Genomic DNA, 22,878 nt, shown 5'->3' with positions numbered 1-22,878 from the left:
ATATTAAATAGAACATTTATTGCCTTGTAATTATTTTACTGTAGCCAGGTATTCTAGCACTGAATGGAAGATCTTTTTCCATCAATCTGCTGTATCCAAAGTTTTGTATAAAGTTGTAGAGGTTGATTTTTTTTATTTTATATTCAGAAAATTTCTCTTTTTATAAGCATTATTTATTATACAATGTATATACTTGAGTTAACTAAGATTATATATTATATAAATATATATATTTGGAGAAAAAATATATTTCAACTTGCATTTTTTGTGGTAAGTCATTAAAAAGAAGGTAAAAAATGACCAAAAATATGCACTTGCCAGCTTGTGTGGTTTGACTTTTAAAGCTCTTTGAGCTGAGTACTGAAGAACATGTATGGGAGCAGGGGTGCTTCATCCAGTTACTCAGGCAAGGAGACAGTCAATGCAAGCCACTGATAGTAATGTGAATGGTGATGGTAACGTGAAGACATTTTACAGCTAAAAAAGTAACAAAAATGTGCTGTCAGTTTTGAATCATAGAATCCTTAAGGTTGCAAGGGACCTCAGAGGTCATCTAGTGCAACCCCCTGCACACGCAGGGTCACCCAGAGCACGGGGCACAGGGCTGCGGCCAAGCGAGTTTGAAACATCTCCAGAGAAGGAGACTCCACAACCTCTCTGGGCAGCCTGTGCCAGGGCTCTGGCACCCTCACTGTCTAGAAGTGTTTTCCTAAGTTCCTGTGGAACTTTTGGTGCCTCAGCTTGTGGCCGTTCCCTCTAGTCCTATCACTGGCCACCACTGAAAAGAGGCCGCCCCCTCCTCCTCACTGCCTCCCTTGAGGTATCTATAGACACTGATCAGGTCCCCCCTCAGCCTTCTCTTCTCCAGGCTGAACAGGCCCAGCTCTCTCAGCCTTTGCTCAYAKGGCAGATGTTCCAGGCCYCTGATCATCCTYGTAGCCCTGTGCTGGACTCTCTCCAGCAGCTCCACATCCCTCTTGTCCTGGSCAGCCCAGAACTGGACACAGTCTCCAGATGTGGTCTCCCCAGGGCTGTGTAGAGGGGCACGATCACCTCCCTCGACCTGCTGGAGACGCTCTTCTTAATGCACCCCAGGATCCCGTTGGCCTTCTTGGCCACCAGGGCACACTGCTGCCTCATGGTCAACTTGTCGTCCACCACGATGCCCAGGTCCCTCTCTGCGGGGCTGCTCTCCAGCAGGTCCACCCCTAATCTGTCCTGGTGTCCGGGGTTATTCCTCCCCACGTGCAGGACCCTGCACTTGCCCCCGTTGAACCTCATGACGTTTCTCACCGCCCAGTCCTCCAGTCTGTCCAGGTCCCTCTGGACGGCAGCGCAGCCTCAGGGCCATCAGCTGCTCCTGCCAGTTCCCAGCTCTCAGTATCAGCTGCTCCTCCCAGGTCGGTACCATCAGCAAACCAAGATTTTGACTTTTATAGAGTGCAGTGTCACAGTGTACACACATTGCTACATTATTGAACTAAACCCTTACACAACAAGTTCTCCTCCTAAAACAGCACTTACATGCTACCCCTGAATCACCTTTTGATTGTATGGACAGACAGAGACCCAAAATTTCTCCCTTAAAGACATCTTCTCCCAGTCATCAGTAATTCTGTGGGTGTTTCTGTAGCCTCTCCCATACATTAATACACAGTTTCCCACAACAGTGGCCTAAAATGAGGCCAGATGCAGGGTAAATTAATTAAATTTACTTTCTATTCCCTGTAGCCCAACCATGCTGCACACTACACACTTCTGCCAGTGTCATCTCCTACTGCAGGGCAGCAGTGACACCTGAACACTCTGCAAACACAGGTAATGTTTGGCTGAGCAATCCGGGTGACTGGCAGCTCTGCCCCTGCAGCTGTTTTTGTGCCTAGCAAAACTCTTCAGCATATTTTCCTTTGGAAGCCTTGTGCATGTCTTGTCCATCATTCCACCAGCTTCCCCACCCACCCCAGAACCCAACATATTCAAACTCACTTGACTTTGGCCAACAATTCTATTTACAAGATAGTTACATTTCTGTAAAGTTCAGTAAAAAGCAGCAACAAGATAAAGAAGGGAGGAAAAAAAATGTCCATTATTGTTTATAGTGATGTAAAACGGATCTTGTCAAGGTGCAGTGTCTTAGAGGTAATATGACAGAAAGGAGCTGAGAGGGGTCATTCCCCTGTCATCTCCCAGCTGCAGTTAACCAACTGGACAGAAAGTCACAGGAGACAGTGGAATGGGTGGGATGTTACACTAGTCAGTTGGTTTTGGCCTTCCCGAGAGTGCTGCATCATCTCCCCTCATCTTCTGAACTTCCCCAGCACTGCAGGGTCCAAGAAACTCTGCAATGGAGTGGACCAGAGCTCTTCTGAGCCAGCTTTCTTAGACTATCTACATTCAAGCTACCCCTGCTCAGGTTCAAACAGCTTAGCAGCCTTCTAGCTTTCAACAGCCTGGGAAGCAGTTTGCTACCTTCTCATGCCACACAGCAGCACCCCAAACACACATCTGCTCAACCACCTGCACAAACACAGCTGTCTCCCAGATCACCACAAGGAGTTGTGCTTTTTATTGAATCCATCAATGTGCAATTGAATGAGATATTTATTCATCAATATAGCTCTGGACAAAGACACAATAAGGTTTACATCATTTACTCTGAAAAATAAGTTAACGTGTGCTGTTGTCACTAGGACGAGCAGAGGAAAGAAGAAGACAAATAAAGTCACAAGATCATACACAAAATGAAAAGGAGTAATAACCACTGGGACTCGCAATGTTATCACAATACAACAGCACTGCCAAAGGAAAAGGAACCAGAGTGGAGTGGTTAAAATACTCTGATTGCTTTAAGTCTGCAAAATAAGGACTAGAGAACCTTCACCTTCAGACCTAAAGAATGTGAAGCAACCTCCTCTCTGCAGGAACATCTCTTTCAGTATAAAGCTGCTTAGTCCTTACAGCGTGTCTAGTCAAGTTTCAGAACCCACACTGACTAAGATCTCAAATGGCTTTGATTTTTTGCCCCACCAAACTGAGGTATGTTCTATGAACCTTATTAAACAGGTGGAGTCAATGAAACCGAGGGGAGTTTCTTCATGCAGTCATTGACAGCAGCATCTCCTTGATGCGAGATGACTCTTGGGCAAGGACCATGTAGCAAAGTTTGATACATTCCTGTGCTTTAGTGCAAAACGGTGGCAACGTACACCTCATAACAACGTACATCTCATGGGTGCCTGAGAGCTTGGCTTCCTCTCTCAAAGGAGGATTTCAACCTTTGGTAACATGGCAAAGAAAAGGAATATAATCAGCCTGGCTTACGCCAAAACTACCTTCCACACTGCACTCATGAAGAGCTTTCGGGTTGGAACCAGCATCTCTCAACTGTTTTTGAATTAACAGCAACTTCTGAAGCTTTAAATACTGGATTTGAAAGTTTTCTCTATTCTGATCAGCATATTTTTCTGCCTTTTTCCTATCACTAATGCCAATAGCCAGTCTCTTCCCCATAAGATCACAACAATGGGTATTAAATAAATAAAAAAGGTACTAACATCTAAAAAATTCTAGATTATCGTGGTCGCTGTCTTTAAGGATATCTGCCTGACTTTATAATTCAATGAGGCATATGACAACATAACTGAACAAGAAGGTATTCTTCAGATCAGAATAACACAGAATAGTACTTTAAATAAGGCTTCCCCAAGGACTATCAGATTTTCTCAGAAGTCACGTTTTCTTTCCTATCATAGCAACCGGATGCTGGACACAAGTGAGCAGTAGCTTCAAAACTTACATTTCTCCCATGCTAAAATCAAATGAGAACATAGCCTTGCCTGCACAGAGACAGAAGCACAGTGTTCTAGAAGACACTTCCACGTGACATCAGTATAGTAAAGACAAAGGATAAAGATACTGTATTGCACTAAACATGCAAATTCCACATTGGGTTCTTGGAAACAGGGAAGCATTTCACTTTGTCCAGTGTGTTGAACACAGAAGAGTAAAGATCCTAGTGCATATTCTCCAGATTGGTCACTTCTCCAGCTGTCCATCTTGTGCTTGGTCCATCTTCAGTCTAGGGAACTCCTGCAACGGAAGCCAAAGCCATCAGAAAAACACACACATATAAAAGCATTAAATACTAACATGTAGCAAGATGGACAGTGTCGTCAACTTCCCCAGGGTTAAGTGCTGCCATACATGGATTACAAGGACTTCTTCTAGGAGGTATCACAGTCAAGACTGAGCCTAACTATTCCCTGTGATACCTACAGGGCAAAGAGCTGGACAACCTTTACTCACACAGGAGAAAAACAAGAAGAACAGATTTTAGATAAATAGCTATTTAACTCTAGTGGAATCTCTTCTGATCCACTTTAGTTAAACAAAGTTGTCCAATATCTCATTAATGTTTTAAAAGTAAATAAAGAAAGCAGAAAGCTCAGACATGCCAGTCCTCAACAAGTCTTCAGGACCCCTCGCCTGTAAAAATCATAAGTAGAACTGATTTGATGTATAGGTTTTCATGTACAGGAGGACAATTTTCCCTCAGAGGGAAGTTGCTGCTTTGTTTCTCGACTCCAGAAGAGAATTTTGAACAACCTTTTACAACAAAAATACTTACGTTCCTTCTTCTCTCAGAAGAGCCAGGAATTTTTTCACCCGATACTCAGGATCCATCTATATACCAGACAAAACAGATCTCCATTAACACGTGGTGCAATCTCCTAAACAGCACAACAGTAAAAGGAGGCCACAGCCACAAAGCTTGCTTGAAGAACCCACGTGTTTGCTGTGGCCATGCTCTGATCTGGCCGGAGACAAATCTGCTTGTCCAAGTCCACAGCTAACCAACGCAGTGGACGCAACACTGCAGCACAACACAAAGCTCAGTGGCACCAGCACAGTATGTTCTCCGAGCCACAAGGAAAGACAGCTTAGAAATACAATTGTTTCTATCAAATATTTCTGCTTTAATTCACACTAGCATCATCCCACAGTGCCCCTTCTAGGCTGGATCTGCACAAACTAGTCCCATTGCACCTCATTCTCCCCGACCCTTTCCATAGCTGGGTGAGCATAAATTGTACAGTCAGGAGCAGAGAGGGTTCAAGCCCCCGCTCCATTTCTCCTCTCTGTTCTTTCCCTCTTACACACTCTAAATAAAGGAATAAATAAGGCTACTTTACCACCTAAGTTAGTATTCGAAGTGCTCATATAAAGGTACTAAAAGCAACTGTTATGCCATGTCCCAGGAGACCAGAGATGACTTCTCTTCTGAATTTCTGTATGTGCTGGGAACAGCTAGTACTTGGTCAAGGTGTGAACACAACGCCAGGTGGCCACGTAGAGTGTCCTATAGTGACACACAAGCTAGATTAGAGGGCAGTGCAGTAGAATGAACCCGGCTAAACTGCTAGGCCAAAAGGGTCTGCTCTACCCATCACATACTTAGGGAGAAGTTTGAAGTACAGCCATCTGTTGAGCTAGAAGATAGGCAGATGGCTGGCCACAACGGCCTAAATCTTCCTTGCTTCTGATGACACAACCACCATGAAATATGTCCTCTTCCTAGATGCCAGAAGGGATTCAGATGCAGGAGTTTAAAGACCCCCCAAGGAACACATTAGCACCAGATTTGAGTTCTGTGCTAAGAAACTGGCTGAGGGACAGAGCATTACGTCAAAATCAATCATCTCAGAAATCTGTGGACAGTGTAGGAACACAGAGACCTAATCAAATGGTTGACAGGATATTGGATAGATTTCTACAGAACTAAGGGAAATCCTAACCTCCTCCTATTTCAAGAGGTCCTACAGAGCAAACGAGGTCAGATGATACTGAAGCTGGAAAGACCGTTGAGCTGAACCTGATTTTCAGCATACAGAGCACATATATTCCGTGTCTTAGTGCTCTCAGTAAGACTCACACAAAGAGCAGGTCACAGCAGAGAACCAGACACCACCTGCAGTTTGAGACCGAGTCGGGAGCTGGATGAAGTTGCCAGTGCAGCTCCTGGACACGAGGTTCCAAAGTGATCAAAAATTCAAATTATGCAGCAAGCCTGCAAACCAAACCTGCCAAAGCCAAGTAGAAGCAAAAAACCATTACCTCTGCTCCATCTCTCCATACATTGAAGAAAGGGATTTGAGACAAAGGACCTCTCTTCTTTTTATTGCTAAAACATGTGTGCTGAGCCTACCAGCTGCAATGAATGCTGCCAATGCTGGCATTCCATTTCCCAGGTCAAAGATCCTGCCTCCTCGCTAGGAGGCATGCAAGCAGCTATAGTTGTAATAGTTGGTTCACAATCTGCCCTCATAGACATCCTACAGACCATAACAGCATCTGTCTGCAGCCAGAGTATCTTGTGCAAGATGCCAAAGCAGAAAGACCACATATCCACGAGCAGGGTAGTACTTCTGTAAACCTGCCATCAACCCCCAAGTGTCTTAGTTAAACATAAGTTACTGCTTCAAGATAAAAAAAGAAATATTACACAATGATCTTTCAAACTAACTTCCCATGCACATGAAAAGACATCCCACACAGCAGCTAAGGTTAACAGCTTTATTTATGCTGAACAAAAGCTAGCGGATCAGAAAATAGCAGAGATGAAAAAAGGGCTTCCCAGGAAGTTGTCTGGCTTAGTTTCCCAAGGAGAGAGACCAGACAATCAAATCAAGATCAGCCAGCTAGGCAGGCAAGAAGCTGCAGACAGAACTAGTCTGCCAGCTATGGAACAAGGAGGCTCCTAAGTCCAGCAGCATCCCAGGACAGAGGTGCTTTGTAGGCAAGGGTGAACTGGAGTGGCACCTAATAATACTGGGAGGTGTCCATGTACTGTAATTAAACTTAGTTTTAAACTCAGCCTTTCTAGCTTCTTTCTAGATATGGCAGATTATGAGTGTGTCCACTTTGATTTTGCTACTGAGGTTCGTTCAGCAAGACTTATTCTAAGACAAAGTGATTTATCAGCCTAAAAACATTGCCATAGAGAAAAAGACTTCCCTAGACAGGTGTGCATTTTTTTTCCAAAAAACTAGCTTACTATGGAATCCAATCACCTGAATTTTAAAAGACAAATCCATCACTTGAAATTCCTAAGGGATTTGAGACTTCTGATCCAGTCTCCTTTCGAAAGCTGTGCTCTAGTTCAGTTCGGAGAGGAAAAAAAAAAAAAAAAACCAAGAATAAAAATAGATTTTGCACTTTTTGCAACCTCACAAGGCTCAGAAAAAGGGAAATGACAAGTCCTTCACCCAGGGAGGAAAGACCTGATGCACCACTACATGCTGCAGACCAACCAGCTGGAAAACAGCTATGCAGAGAAGGACCTGGGAGTCATGGGGGACACCGAGTTGAAGAAGGGCCACCAAGGCACCCTTGGGGCAAAGGTAGCCAAGAGCATCCAGGACAGCAGTAGGATGAGCATTGCCAGCAGGCTAGAGGTGGATCCTTCCCCTCTGCTCAGCACCGGTGAGACACACACCTGGAACACTGTCCAAAACTGGATTCCTCGAGGCAGGAAAGCCAGATACCTCTGGAGAAAGTCTAGTGAATGGCCACAAAGATGATTAAGAGACGGGAGGATCTCTCACGCACGGAGACAGTTGGGACCGCTTAGCCAGAAGAGAAGGCTCCACAGGGCTAATCCCACCTAGGTGTATCAATATCCAATGGGAGAGAAACGGGAGAGAGTAAAAACAATGGGGCCAGGCTCTTCTCAGTGGTGCCCAGTCACAGGATAAGAGGCAGTGGACACATACTGCAAGACAGGAAAGTCCATCTAAACACCAGAAAACCCTTCTTTGCTGTGCAATTGGTTCCATATTAGAACAGGTTGTCCAGAAGGCTTGTAGAGCCTCCATCATTAAAGCTATTCAAAACCTGACTAAACACAGTGCGGTGGCAGCTGCTTTAGGTGACTCTGCTTGAGTAGCTGGGGTTGGACCAGATGAGCAACAGAGGTCCCTTCTAACCCCAACTATTCTGCAATTCCACATATTCAGTGTAATAACACATAAGGTGCATTGCTACCAACCATCCATATACAGTAGCTCAGAGAGGTGTTTACAATATTAGCAGCAGCAATCCTTCATTTTGTGCTTCTCCAACTGGCAGGAAATGGCATGAACCAAGCCAGAGCACTGCCTCTCTTCTCTCAGTTTGATCAGCTATGTATTGCTTAAAAACCAGTTGGTTTTGGTTAAAGAAAATGCACAAGTTTGTAGATAGCCCAGAACAGCATCGGGGCTGCATGCATGAAGATCCCCTAGCTAGGGCATTATAAGTGTGAAACCAAGGGACAACACTGTGAACCCAAATCTGGGCTATGTATCATGATCAAAATTCACAACTGCCCCCAATTTACATGGTCCTCACCTTCAGCTTGGAAAAGAATGAATAGTTAATACTTTGGGTCAAAGCAGTAAAAGAAAATGTCCTGTATGTGAAGAAGGAATCCATTGCCGAGGCTAAGTGAAATGGACTGCGACTGAGCCCGGCAGTCCCCGAAGGGCCTGCACCCTTTAAATACATTTAATACGTGTGAGCACTGACTTACTGACTTGCCTGTAGGTATGGAATTAAAAGCCAAGGAAGAAGAGGAAAAGTAATCTAGATAAATGACTTTATTCCCCGAGGTGACATCCAGTCAGAGCATATCCTTAGTCCTGTGCAAGTTTTAACAGAATTGTGAATAGTGAACAGAGGGATACATGACTTATATGCTGCTAAACTACATGCCTCTTAGCTTATGCCCAGCCTCTCCTAGGAAGATCTAAGGACAGTTCACTCAGCTGCACTAAACCCATTTGATGTGAAAGGAGAGCGTGCGTGGAGGGGGAGCTCGGGAGGGCGCCGCGATGTCAGGCGCGGATTAGGGCGGCCGCTGCGGCGCGCTCCCTGCCCGCCTGCACCTCCTGCTCGCTGGCGGCTGCCTCGCAGGCACGGCCGGGAACGGCCCACGGCCACATATTTCCACCCGCTGCAATTATTTTCTTTCAAGTGCTGAAAGTGGAAAATAAAGAGAGGAGCAGCTGAACAGCCTGACAGATTTATCTTCTGGAGGGAAAGAGCACATACACCTGCGCAGGTACCTTTTTCTTCAGAAAAAAAAAAACACCCTAAATGATCACTATCTGCAATCTTAACATGCTGTGTGCAGAGCAGAAGTTTCACTGAAGGTAAGGTAATCCAATCTCTCTGGCTGCCAGACGCCCTTCTCTGAAGTGCAGCTCTAAACAGCCCATAGGCACTGTGGTTTGTAAAGAGCTCTCCACAGACCAAGACCTGGCAATTTCTTTGTTTGGAAAACTTCTTCCTTTTTTTTTTTTTTTTGTCAGTTAAATCTATTCAAAGGCTTCCACAACACAGTCAAACTAAGAGTCTGCAGACAAGTGGGAGCCTCTGAGTGTCTTCTATGAGCCCCAGTCCTTCTTGGACCAGAAAAGTTCTTACTTGTAATGACATTTCTATGAGCATCAGCAGCTTCTTGATACCAATCCAGACGGATCTCCCTTTGACATTCTGGGCAATGGTGCTGCGTTCCTTGTCTTTGAAGTTACCCAGGAGCTGCAGGAGATACAGAAAAGAAAAATATCAAGGGACTGTCCATAGGAGAAATGCTACCTAACCCAAGGCCAAGAAAATGAGAAGCTCGTTTTCTAGCTTGGAAAGACAACTATTTGTTGTAAGATACCCAAACGAGGCAAAATACTTACAAGACTCTTTAACTGCATGATGTTTCTTTTCATAGCATTTCTAAACAGTTACTTGCTCACTCAGTCTTACGACCCATTCTAGGTTTTCTCCAGATTGAAGTCCAAAAGGAACACAGTGGCTTATGCTACAACTCATTTTCAAACCTGTCGCAAAAGCTGTAAAATCTTTCAGGCTTTTGTGTTTTTTACCATTGTGACAACACTGCAAGGTTCTGCCTGTTAAATTTATCTTAAAAATTGTTCATACGTGCTACAAATTCCAACACGGCACAGCATAAGAAGCCTTGGGAGCCTCCATTTATAAAGAACCTATAATCCCACCAAGCACTTCCATTTGATGTTGTTCCAGCTAATGAGCGCTCAGCACCCTCCGGGCACATTTCAGTTTAAGTGTCCCAATTATATAACTTTACCCACTTCCATGCCCTCTGAACTTTTCAATCCACTCCCTGAACTTTTTGCCTAGATCTTGTTTTCCCTTAATTCATCAGATCACAAAATAATGCAGGGAAAGCCTCACAATTGCTGTTAGGTCAAAATCATTCATTTTCAGTAATTTTCGAGCAGTTTCTTCATTCCTTAACTTTTCCTCACCTCCAACGCCTCCATCAGCTGCTCTCCTGTTGCAATGTTTGGCACATGAATAGTGGTACTGAAGGCGTTCAGCATTTCCATTTCCTGCAGGACATCCTTGCGACTGGTGGTTCCAATGATGAGAAGCTTGCGGCCCTGCCCACACAACAGAGAAAGTGTCAGGAAAGGAAGAACAGAGTGAGCCGAACCAGACTTGGGAAGCTCCAGCTAGCTACAGAGAAAATGACCACTAAAAAACAAAATTAAGTGAAATGAGCATTAACAGTAAGCATGCAAGACTAGAACCAGATGGCAGAAGTCAGAATAATAGCAAAGGGACCAAAAACTATGGTACACAAGAGACCCACCTGTACTCACTGCTTTCCTAACCTCTCTTTTCCACTAAATTCACTATTACAAATTGAAGCATTATTAGATTTAAAAGCATAAACCACTCCAAAAGCTACCTTACAGCGGATTTCTCACAATAACACTCTCCTTTTAGAAAAAGGTTGCCTGACATATGTGGAAGGATCAGGTTTAGGAGGTCTCTGGCTGACCCAGGATCCTCCTTATTTGCTGTACAGGAGTCTTGCTGATGCTCAAAGAACAAAGTTCTAGACTCAGCCTTTGCAACACAAAACCTCAATGCATCCCCGAAAACCACAAAACCCTTCCCCACGGGGCAGGCAGAATTCATTTTATGAATGCTTTGCATTCCTCTAATGAAGAATGAAAACCTCCTTAAACATAACACACTTCTGATGAAGATGATGCATCTTCACAATCCCACGTATGTTTTTTCCCCTGGTTGTTGTTGATTTGCTGACTTTATACTGGAGTATGCTCCATTCCTGCTCTGAGTGATGACCGATGAGAAGGCACCAGACTTGCTTCGGGTTTATTTTTAGCCTAAGAGAGCCCAAGGAAGTTCTGTCCAGCAAGCTGAACCCAAGCGCACCCCAGGCCATGAGCCTCCCTCAGGGGCATAGCCAGGACAACCCTGGCTAACACTTCTGGGCATTAATCACTGTCTGCTGCCCAGGAGGCACCATGCGCAGGAGATCGGCTCTCCTTGAGGGGGCTTCCCAAGAAACCCAGAGGGAAATTTAACAAGAAAAAAAAAAAAATCAAGGGCAGGAAAGTTCCATCAAGTGCTTGGGTTCAGCTAAAGCACTAACTGACTGAAAAAAATAAATGATGCTCAACAATAGATAGACTTTTTGCCTACCCAAACACAGAACTTCAGTTGTCTTCAACTCTGGCTAAAACACAGGTTTAACGTAGGCTTGGAATTATTGGGAAATCAATCCTCCAAAGAGCCTCAGCTGCCACAAACCACAAAAGTGCAGATCCTCCAGAGCACCACTGACATTCGCCCTCGAGCTACCACCCAACTCGCTAAGACGCTGCTGGGCTAGCAGCTTGCAGAATACAGTTGGCCTTGCTGACCTGGAAGGTCTTTTCCAACCATGATGATTCTATGGCAAAACTGGGGCCTGCTTAAGGTCTTCCACATGAGGAAGACAGAGATGGAGACCATCAGCAGACTTGATGGAGGCAGTTTCATCTGCATCCTGACCTACAATGCTTTTTGGTTGTCCTTTATTTCCCAATATGCAGTCATCAGTGTGATTTTGTTCAAAGTATCAGTATTATCCCTATATCTGATACTGTATATGCTCTAACAACTCAGTTAAAATTACAATCTCATAAGGAGAAAACAAGCTTTCTTCTTATAGGGATAAGGAGATTGAAGGACGTCAAAGACAACCAAGATCTCCAAATCCCATGTACCACCCCTGTCCCACAAGCACAAGTCTGATAAACTTCTACCACACTAGGCCAGTTGCCTCCTCCCAAAGAAGCTGCCTCCACTCTGCACTCCCACAACCAACTACATTCTGCACAACCACACTAGTTTCAGGCAACCGAACTGCTGGCAGCCACACTTGGTCAGATGAACCCAAAATCTGCTGTAAATGAGGCCAGCAGACAATTACCGTACCCACAAAGATGACTCCAAAATGAGTTATTATCATAAAGATGACTCCAAAATGAGTTATTACCATGTAAGCAAGCCATGAGAGTCGGTCACTGTAGCAAGTCCTCTGAAAATACCAGCTTAGCGCTGAGCGTTGTGCAAAACAAGCAATTTAGATATTTTTAGACTTGGGAAAAGAGTAAAACAGAAGATGTTGTTCTGCTGCATGAATGCAGGGTGCTTTTTCGAAGATGCTGTGCAATCCTAGCAATTGCAAGTACAATTTTGAATACAAGATTCCTCTAAAGGAAGCAGAGGACAGCAACAGGGACAGTGAGAACTATGGACTGATTTCCCCAAATAGACTCTTGGCAAATGGGTTGGGGGTATCAGAGAAGTCTTTAAATTGTCTATTATCTATAAAGTCCATACATTGCTTCGTGTAGAAGCATATTGGAAATGCTTTTTCTCAGAATAAAAACCACAAGGTAAGACATGAAATTGCCAAGCATCCGGTTTAAACCAAAGCAAAGGACGCAGGCCTTCACACAAAGTTGAGCTGAGCTCACACAGCACAACGCCAAGAATGACAAAATCTGACCAAGGTTCAAAGTTAACAGGACAAGTTAGCAGACGACAGGTCCATCAAGAACTTTTAGAAATGATGCTTTGGATCCACGCTCAAGATGCCAAACAATTGATGACTTAAAGTCAGAAAACTCATCAGAGCAGATGGTTACATTGGAAAACACTGCCTAAATATTTTATGTGCTGCACCCAAAATGAATGGGTTCTTCCCTATTTTTTTCAAAACAAACTATGCCCTTCAACCCACTTTAACCTGCATCCACTGGAAAATCAGTTACCACAATATAAGCGTAATCCCTACTGTATCAATTACTAAAAGAAAACGAAAAGCACTGGAACAGGTTGCCAAGAGAGGTTGTGGAGTCTCCTTCTCCAGAGATCTTCCCAATCTGGTTGGACGCAGCCTGGCCCACGTGCTCTGGGTGACCCTGCATGAGCAGGGGGGTTGGACTAGGTGATCTGTAAAGATCCCTTCCAACCTTAAGGACTCTATGGTTCTAAAACATATTAGGAATCTTCTGTATTTTAGTAGTTTCAGACAATTCATTCAGTAAAAAACTGGAAAACCTACAAATCAGAAATGTTTTGCTGTACCACAAAGGCATGAAAATCCATCAAACCACGCTAGGAAACCTGAGCCCGTCCAACTACTCTGCAGCATCACACAGACACAGATGGACTCATCCTCCCCACCAGATAGTCTGTGGAAGTATCTCCATCTTCAGAAAACCTCACATTTTTCACCCCTACTTTCTATAGCAGTCGCTGCAAGGGCAACGTGCCCTATGTGTTCAGCCTGTAGAAGGTCCAAGATTTGAGCTGAATGTCCAAAAATCACCGTTACCAATGAGTCATGTAACATGGACCTTCAGCAGCTTTGGATGACGTAGCTTCACATCCATCGTGGCAGTCTCAGAACTGGTTCTGTCATCAACAAGGATTAGATACAGACACGCCACTTAAGTCTGGATTCATCCTGCCCATTTTGAGGCGATTAAAGTATCCCAATTAGGAGCCCAAGCTCTTCCTATGCTCATGGGGAGATAGCCAGGTAGAGCAGTGGGTACTTTGCCCCCTTGTCTTCTCGAGGTAACCCTAGGCTCCAACTCTGCCTGCTGCATGGATTTTATCTGAATCCTGGATATAAACAAGCAAAGATTCAAAGATCAAAAGAAAAAGGTGCCTTTACTACTTTTGAAGCATTTCTAGATTGATTCTAACACAATATCCACCTCCTGATGGGCACCACATTATTGCCATGACTACCCAAAGCACGTACCATATGGATCATATAAGAATTACACAGGCTCTGCTGCACACCAGCGGAGTCTCAACATGCGAGCGCAGTCCCGGATTGCCTGAATTCAGAACAACGGCCCAGGCCCCGGTGCGGGAAGCTCCAAGCACGATGGAAGCGCCTTCGTTGGCTGCCCAAGGGCTGTTCACTCAACTCTGGTCCCTTACGAATTTTTAAGCAGACTTTGGGGGAGCAACAACAATGCTGTGTTGTTTTGTAGGAGATTTGTGTAATTCTTGTGTAGGGGGAAAAAAATGCAGCTCGCCAGTGCTACAGGTGTAAACCTAAGGTCTCTGCTGCCTGGGGCCGCTCCTGTTTCACACCAAGTCAAGGGGAATCAGGAATGCCTGTGGGATTATAGCAAACAAGGAGCTTATTCCCGCTTTCCCCCCCATCAACTTTCACAAAATCAGCAAATGCCTCCAGCGTCCCGGGGAGCAGAGGGGCTGGGGGCCTCCGGGAGCACTGGAAGGGCATCCCCGCGAGCACCGGGGAGCATCGCGCTAAGCCAGACATTGCATAGCCCTGCACAAATTGTACGTCCAGCTTAGCGCGGGGATGCCGCCATGGGCTTTCACCCTTTGAGCCGATTGTTAGCTTTTCACGGGAAGCAGCAGGGAAGCACATGTGAAACCTCTGCGGGGCTGGTGAGCGTCCCCAGGCCTTGTGTGACTCTGCATGTAGATGAAGCAGCTTCGCCTTTCGGAGCTGCTGCTGCTTAGTTCTCAGAGAAGTCCTTTTCTCCCGCTTGGCTCCCCGCTGCGACAGCCCTTTTCACTCTTTCTATTCCACCCCCCCAGTCTCTTCTCCTGCACAACACAGGGAAACTTGATTGAAATAAAGACTCTAAGAGCACATGGTTTATTTTCTTCTCTTCAAGCCATTTTAGAGAAGCTTTTTTAATTTTTTTTTTTAAGATGCTAAACAAAACACAATGTTTTTCAGTCTTCTTGCCCTAGTAATAGATACCACTATTCAAGCCTCGCTCCGAGGAACTCGGAATCAGGAGCTGTGACTGGGAATTTAAAGCAAATTCAGGGATGTGCCTTGTTTCTTTAAAGTCTTCCGTGTTTACTCCCCAAACTCCTGCAAATGTACAAACACGGCAGAAAGCCCAGGAAACAGGAGCTTGCAGCATCCGCGCTTCCCACAGCAAATTAAAGCAACACAGCCGTGACAGGGAGACGGGGAGTGCGGAAGGCAGTTTTAACGAGCCAATTTAGCGCAGACATGGAGCTCAATGCATAATTAATAACCTGTGATGCTGCGAGGGCTCCTCCTGCGCAGCCGCCCCCAGGAAGCGCAGGCCACGCGGGATCCTGTGGAAGGGCCGTTACGCCGCGTGTGGGGCCGCGGGGACGGACACGCCGGGCTCGCGGGGATGGACACGCCGGGCTCGCACGCGCCGCTTCCCTCCCCCTCCTTGCCCGCACCTTCAGCTGCTTCATGATTCCCATTGGAAACCTTTCCAATTGCCTGCGTCGTTCACACTTAGGCTCCTGTTAGCCTAAATATACTAACTAACAGCAACCAAAAACAGCTATTGTCTCCTCAGTGGCTTGACAACAAGTTTTCTCAGCACTTGGACGTGTGTCCCACTGAGGGGACTCAGGATTCAGGACTTTCCAGTTTTACAAGGAATGAACTTGAACCATGACCTCAGTCCGGAGGAGATTTCACGTCCCTCTGAGCTCATGCAGCAGGGAAGTAGCACCAATGCTACCCGAGGTCATTTAAAGTCCGTATTTGCACCTCGACTTACAATCAAAACTGGAATCAATCATTTAAAAAAAAAATCCCCAAGGAAACTAGTGATCTCACAGGAACATGGAAAAGCAAGGATTAACCAGCAACTCTATCTTCCTCCTGAGTTTGTAACTTTAGCTTAAAACTCTATGAGTCTTCATGCCAAATTCAATCTCTTTCAGGCTAAAGGTTCACAGTAGAAAAGCTCTGGCTTTTTTTTTTTTTTTTTTTAAATGAATTTTCTACCTGTATACATTTTTGTTTTGTTTTTAATGAGAAAAAACCCCGTATGTCCTGCTTGTCACAGGAGTGGATAAGAAACAAATATGCCAGTCTGCAAGAACCCATCTCCCAAATTTCCCAGCCATGTCAGATCAAAGGGTCCACCTAACCCAGTGTCCTCATTTCTACAGTAGCTGATAGTGGACATCTAGCCAAAAAAAAAAAAAGTTAACATCAATCAAACAGTGACATTTCCCAAGAAAACTCCCTCTCTACCTTCCAACAATTTATAGCTTAAGTCACCATAATACTGGCTGTCAACCCAAGTTTCCAGCCTCAGGGGCATTTCAAACATTGCAAAGTATGAATCTCTAGAAACATGCATAAACTTGGCAAATATCTGAGTGCTTCACGTTCTCCATTCTGCTTTCACAGAGACACGGGTGCCAACAAAAGTGCAACATAATCTTGGAGGATGCAGTGAAAAAACGAACAACTTCTGATATTAAGTTCTTTGGACTACTGAAACAAATTATCAATTTCCACTCTTGTTTTATGGGTGCAATCATTTGCTGATACTGTGGAACTATCCAGCATTAAATCAATGATTACATGAGATTACAACTATCTAAAATGGTTGTGCGGATACTGCCAATCTCCCTGTTCTTATCTGACAGAAGATGGGCACAAGAGGAACGGTATGGCCTGTGACATTACACGTCAGTTCAAAGTTCTAGAATTGAGGGATCTCTCCACCTAATTTTCTAACAAGAACAATTCCCATGCATACGCTACTCCATTTTTCAAGAGATTTGAAGAACTGAGTTCATCCAAGCCATGCTTCTCACTTTTTCCTGACACCAACCTTCAAGCTTTTCCAGTTGGTTTGGTTTTTATTCATGAAGACACTTCCAAAGACAAGAGATTTCCAATGAACTACATTAAAAATGCAGAAGGGTCCCTCCCTGTTCATCCCATTGAGCACAAACTTCAGGAGCAGCCTATGATTAACCTGGCTGAAACAGAGGCAATAGTTCTAACACCGTTGTCATCAAGCCACAAAGCCCTCCAATATCACAGTTATTTTAAGAATACAGCATCTTGCTCCTCAACTACCATCTTACCTGAGGGGGAGCCTTCTTTAGCAGTACCAGAAGGGCTTGCAACACCAGATTAGAAAAGCGTGGTCCAATTGGGACATAATCTGAAATGGAAAAATGTATTTTAATGCCCTTTAAAATGACAAATCTTTAAGCCACAGCTGCATCAGAAAGCAGCTCAAGGTTTCTGTGATAAGTGCTTCCATACCATTTCTGGTTGGCGATACTACTGTGCAGCCAACACAGCTCTAGTCATCTTGACTCACCTAGAAGTCTCTCAATGTCATCCACCACGACACAGCTGAGCTGTGATTTGTAGGCATCATCAAAGATCTAGAAAAGAGCAACACGTCTCATTGTTAAATCTCAGAAATAAAACCACATTAGTCGTGATAAAGACTTGTTGACTCATTTAACTAAACTCAGAAGTAGTCAGAAAAATAAACTAAGAAGGAAATAGCACCATGCAAGTAGACTCCACCCACATTTAATAAAACATCTCAAATTCAGAGCTCCATTTTGTTCTTTACACAACACACTGAAAAAAACATCTACTTCTGTGCTTAATTGCTTAATTGCAAGGACAGCCAAATGGAGCAACATCTCTCAGTTTTCAGGAGCTGGGGCTATAACACAGACACAACAAAGCCACAATTTCAATGCAGCTAAAAAGATTTATAACCAAGTTAGTTATTCTTTGTAACACCAGGCCAGAGGGAAAATAGACTTACTCAGGTATTGATTAAGCCTCCGTATCATCCTTTATAGAGCAGCAAAGCAGTGCCCTGCAAACCCTTGGGTTTGAAGAGCAGCACTAAGGCTGCAGTGGTATTGCAGGCCCACCTCCAGTGTGCCCTGAATTCAAGCAAGTCCAAAAGGCTCCTTTATGAATCTCAATGACAAATGGGGCTTCCAGCTATGAGCACATGGCTATTCTTGGAAGCTATGCAGTCTTGCAGTGAATTATCCCTTTGTTTTTAGGATAACATATTTTGTTCACATGCCTAAGTCAGTGTAATTCAGCTATAAAGAGAACATAAGTGTTGGCTTGCTTCCGGAAATGACGCTCAAGCTCTCCTTTCAGCTGACTACTTGAAATGATTTAAGAAGTTTTAAGAATTTATTTTTTTAAATGCTTTTTTTTTTTTCCCTCTTGACTCTTCTGTTTAACTAACTGTTACCACCTCAAAACTCATTCCAGTTTCATTCAGGTAAGATCTGATCATGTCAAGCGCAAATCTAAGTCCTTTCTACCTTCATCTTTGTAGAGAGAGGCCCAAACTTGCTAACTACAGAGCGGGTGTTTTGTCCCCCTGACGGTACCAATTATACATCTAATTCTACTGGGCAAGGCCTGGAAATGTTCTTTTCTAGAGCTCATGGCTAGGTGCAGACTTCACATTTCCTAAAGAAATTAAGCATCATAAGACTCCCACACAGTATCAGTGCTATGACAATATTCACTCAACGTTATAAATAAATGAGTATATGTGAACTTAGGACCTACTGACAGCAGAAAGCACAGCCACAAGGGAAATTCCCTTTTCAGTCTACTAGGGAGCATAGAATTGGACTGTAACCAAAGAAAACAGTAGGATGCTTCAGTACCTTTTTCATAGCTTGGCACTTGGCTGTTTCAGAAAATCCAATCATCTTATCAGGAGAACAGATTTTGATAAAGGGAAAGTTGGATTCTTCCGCTATCTTTGCTGCTAGGGCAGTTTTCCCACTGTGTGGGGGACCTGGAGCAAAGGACAAGCACAATGAATAAACAAATGAGAAAGCAGGTCTGGTAAGGCTCCGTGTACAGGATGCTCTAAACACACTTATAATCCCATTCACAGGGACCTGCTCTTTCAAACGACTTTTTTCCCTCTACTTGCAGAGGGCACGAGTTAACTAATTTCCCTCAGGAATACTGACAGGGACTCATTCTATTTTTCCTCTCATATATTACTCTTGCATGCAGTTAGAGGATAGAACAGGTCACCGCTTGGGGTAACTGATAGGAACAGTTCATAAACATGAGCTGTAGTTTAAAATGCACTGTCTTCCTCAGTTTACCTTCTAGAAGGACGCTAACCAGCGGAGTACGGTCACTGTTCTTAGTTTGTTGAACAAGCAGCTCCCCATCATCCAGCACTCGTGTTACAGGATCACCCCACTTAATAATACCGTTCATGATATAACTTGCATAGTCTTCCTGGTTGGTTCCAAATGCCTGTGTTTTAAGAGAGGAGACATTCATTCACTCAGGAATTTTCTATCATATCAACAAAGAAGGTGCTGGCTCATGTCACTGGCTGTGCTGTATGGCCCAACTTTGCTACAGGAATTATCCAGGTCCTACTCACTGGTTTGATATCATTCTCCAAGGACGCAAAGAAGTCTCCTCTTGTGACCCGCAAGCTTTCTGCCTTCTCCATGTCCACTTCCACTTTGTTGCTGGCCTAGAAAAGGCAAGAAGATATGGTGAAGTACAGCACCACAGCACAAGATCCCTTGCCAAGTTCCAAGCAAGGACTCAGCTCCATGCTTGGTCTGCCTGAATACAAAAGAATGGTTCTTAACAAGACCCTCGTTAACACACATGTTTGGGTACCACTGGAGCACCATCTTCAGAGAACCTTGCTCTGGCACCCATCAAGCCAGTAAATATCAGCTGCTGCACTCAAAGTCAAGTTCAAGAGTGTGTCCACAACTCTACTTTTCAGAGCAGCCAGCCCAGCTGAGAGCAGGATGGAAGCTCTCAACTAGCTCTATTGATGCTGCTCTACCTTGACTTGCCTAAATAAACCAAGTTTCTTTTGTTAGTGAGGCAGAAACTGGAGCCCAGTACAGGATTATCTCACTCACCTAAATTTGGATTTCTAAAGTTTACTGGACTTATGCAGGTTTCGATGGAGAACGATAAATTGTAGAAACACTCTTTATTATGCACTCTGGTTTTCCATATGACTTTTCACAGAAAGATAAAGTTTGTTTCAGCCCAACTCCAAATTGTCCTGCTCCATCTTTGGCAACTGAGCCAAAAATAAAAGCTATTCACACAGTCCTGTCTCAGGAGATCTGAGACTGCTATTCATGCCCTACTACTTCCTCCAAGAACAATCTTTCAGGGGATTGGCAAATACTAGATTTCTTTCTGCTTAGCCTTTATTTGCTTCAGATTGATCACATCCACACGTCTTCCTGAAGTGGCACTATCAGTATTGCTTAAATAAGTAGCAGTTAGCTCAGCTCTAATTGCTCTCCTTTACAAACGAGACATGTCACCTTTTTTCCCTCCTGCCACAGCCAAACCACCCAGCAACATCTAAAAGCTAATGACTGGGAGGAAACATACTGCCAACACCAGAGCAATCTTCTCCCAAAAGTGTCCCTCAACCACAACTGGAGGTGCTGCTGGGAGACAGCAGAAAACTGCTCATAATGGAGCCAAAAAAAAAAAAAAACACAACCAAAACCCAGAACTCCAAATTCTTGAAAACATCTTGAAAAAACCTTTGCAGTTGTAGACTTCTGGTCAGCTGCCTTACTGAATACGGCTGCAGCTCTGCAATGTGGGACAGCTGCACTTGCTCAGACTAGTTGTAGATGTGCAAGTATCTTCATTGCCCTGAAAGCCTTTTATTCCATACAATGTTTCTCCAGTTTCCAAAACAAGTAGAATTTTCTTTGGAATTTAATGTCGTCTAACAATACCACACGCTTCTGCGTGCTAGTTCGGTAGCCCTACATGAGCTCAAGACATGAAAATTTGGGATTTCATGGAGTTTCTTGGAAGAAACTCTAATTAGGGAATGAGTATGGAGTTTCTTGGAAGAAACCCTAATTAGGGAATGAGTATATTGGCACCTGTGAGAAGGAATTCCCATAAAAGATGAAGTGAAGGAAGAGGGCTTCTGGTGTCAGAGCACTGAGGAAGTTCTGCAGGATCTCTATAACACTGGTCAAAGACCAGAGGGACAGACAAGCCAAATGACAGTTGATCTCAGAGATGCTTCTCAAAGATGTTCTCTTTTGACCAGAATGATCCACAAGAATAAGGATATCACTTTGGCGTGGAAATTCACATTGTGCCAAATATATCCAACTAATGGATCCTTAGGGCAGGTTGCTTATTTTGCTACCACGTGGAGGGAAGTGAAGGTACTCGAAGCACATAGCTAATATATTCCTGAAGGTGCTCACACGTTTAGAACCACAAGCCTTTCTTTTTATTGTATGTAGCCTTTAAAAATTACCCACCGTATTTTTTAACCCACACTTTGAGAGATTACCAGCAGAGCTTAAATGATGCAGAGTTATTCCACTTGATTTTCAAACGTGTTTTGTCTTCTTGCTTCACGTAGGTGCTTCTGAAAACTAGGTCAGGCTTATGATGTATATTTTAAGTTCTGCAGCACTTACAGGAGAGAATGAAATATCTTAGTGCATCATTTGACTGCAAACAACTTCACAACAAATGATAAGAATATCCAAAACTACTATGTCAAAGTCTTTGGAAAGAAAAGTGTGCCTGCTTGACACTGTAAGGTGCCTGCATATTACCAAGTTGTTGATCACGTACTTAAAAAAGGAGGGGACTGTCTTTTTATATTTATGCATTGCCATTTTCTCTTCTCCCTCTTGCGACAGTTTGGCACGACAGGGAACTTATCAAAACACTAACAGTAATGAAAAAACATCAACTATAATGAAAATTAATTATTTAAGAAAAATGCTTTGTTTGTGAAGGGATGAAAATACAACTGGAAGTGCTGGAAGGTTTTTTGAGTGAGGAAAACAAGGAATTAGAGACACTGTTGACGTGTTTATGTTGCCATTATAAGAACCAGATAATAGCTTTTCAAATATCATGGTTGCAAGGAGAGAATCAGGAGCTGCTTTTCCTTTAAGCAGAGGCACTGCTACACACAAAGGTTTAAGGAGCCAAATGTAAATAGAAGTGAGGTTTCCTTTCTTCATATCTGAAGCTGAACAGCCTTTTTCTGAGAAACACACAAGTGCTGTTGGTCTCGATGTTGAAAGCTTTTCTCTGCAGTAATTCACACCAAATCTTGGCCACAAGAGTGAAGGGGCTGCATCTTTCAGCCTCTGCCTTTATGAACTAATTATCTCATATTTCAACACTGTCAAATACAACATTTGGGATTAATATAACATGACATTTTATGGTCCTGCTCTGCAGCTGAAGATACCCTGACCAAATAATCAGCAAACAGTAGGAAACCAAGACAATCTTCTAGAAGGGAGGAAACTGAGAACGCTACAGATGTCTCTGAACAGCAAGACTGTCACCAAGCCAGTTCCTGTTTGAAGGGGTTGTACGGCGCTTTCTGAACTCACAGTAGCTTTTAGCATCAATGACATTTTGGAGCAATGGTGTCCATACCTTAAACACTGCTTCATGCAATGTGCTTTTTGATTTGAACCTGGCCCAGCTGCTATCACTTGCTGTCCTCCAAGCTCTTGTTTTAGAAAACAGTCATTTTCTTTTCACTGATTTCAGTCTACTCGTGATGTTACAGACTTTTCATGCACTTTTATCGTATTTTTTCCAGGAGAAGTCCTAGTCTAACCCTACCAACACTCTCCAACAGCTCTGACCTTCTCCATTACCTCTGAGCATCCTAA

At 43.8% G+C, this 22,878-nt stretch overlaps 1 protein-coding gene across 2 annotated transcripts in view; it reads right to left on the bottom strand.

Moving 5' to 3' along the window:
- Positions 1 to 2,681: 2,681 nt before the first annotated feature.
- NSF (N-ethylmaleimide sensitive factor, vesicle fusing ATPase) overlaps positions 2,682 to 22,878 on the bottom strand; it is a 62,860-nt gene continuing 42,663 nt past the window's right edge. Inside the window, exons 13-22 of one of the 2 annotated variants that reach the window (XM_026043690.1) lie at positions 19,593 to 19,688; positions 19,303 to 19,459; positions 18,847 to 18,980; positions 17,505 to 17,571; positions 17,263 to 17,342; positions 10,323 to 10,457; positions 9,466 to 9,579; positions 4,628 to 4,683; positions 4,081 to 4,089; positions 2,682 to 4,026 (exon numbers count right to left, since the gene is read on the bottom strand). In XM_026043690.1, coding sequence (XP_025899475.1) covers positions 3,786 to 4,026; positions 4,081 to 4,089; positions 4,628 to 4,683; positions 9,466 to 9,579; positions 10,323 to 10,457; positions 17,263 to 17,342; positions 17,505 to 17,571; positions 18,847 to 18,980; positions 19,303 to 19,459; positions 19,593 to 19,688 — 1,089 coding nt within the window. In that variant the 3' untranslated portion in view covers positions 2,682 to 3,785. Of the gene's footprint in view, positions 4,090 to 4,627; positions 4,684 to 9,465; positions 9,580 to 10,322; positions 10,458 to 17,262; positions 17,343 to 17,504; positions 17,572 to 18,846; positions 18,981 to 19,302; positions 19,460 to 19,592; positions 19,689 to 22,878 lie in introns of both variants that reach the window. The other variant, XM_026043691.1, reaches the window with a different exon arrangement.

Source organism: Nothoprocta perdicaria, unplaced genomic scaffold (assembly GCF_003342845.1).
Source record: "Nothoprocta perdicaria isolate Ctin4 unplaced genomic scaffold, notPer1 scaffold_336, whole genome shotgun sequence".
Lineage (NCBI taxonomy): Eukaryota > Metazoa > Chordata > Aves > Tinamiformes > Tinamidae > Nothoprocta > Nothoprocta perdicaria.
Note: the sequence above shows the minus strand (reverse complement) of the source record. Positions and strands in the feature narration are given on the sequence as shown.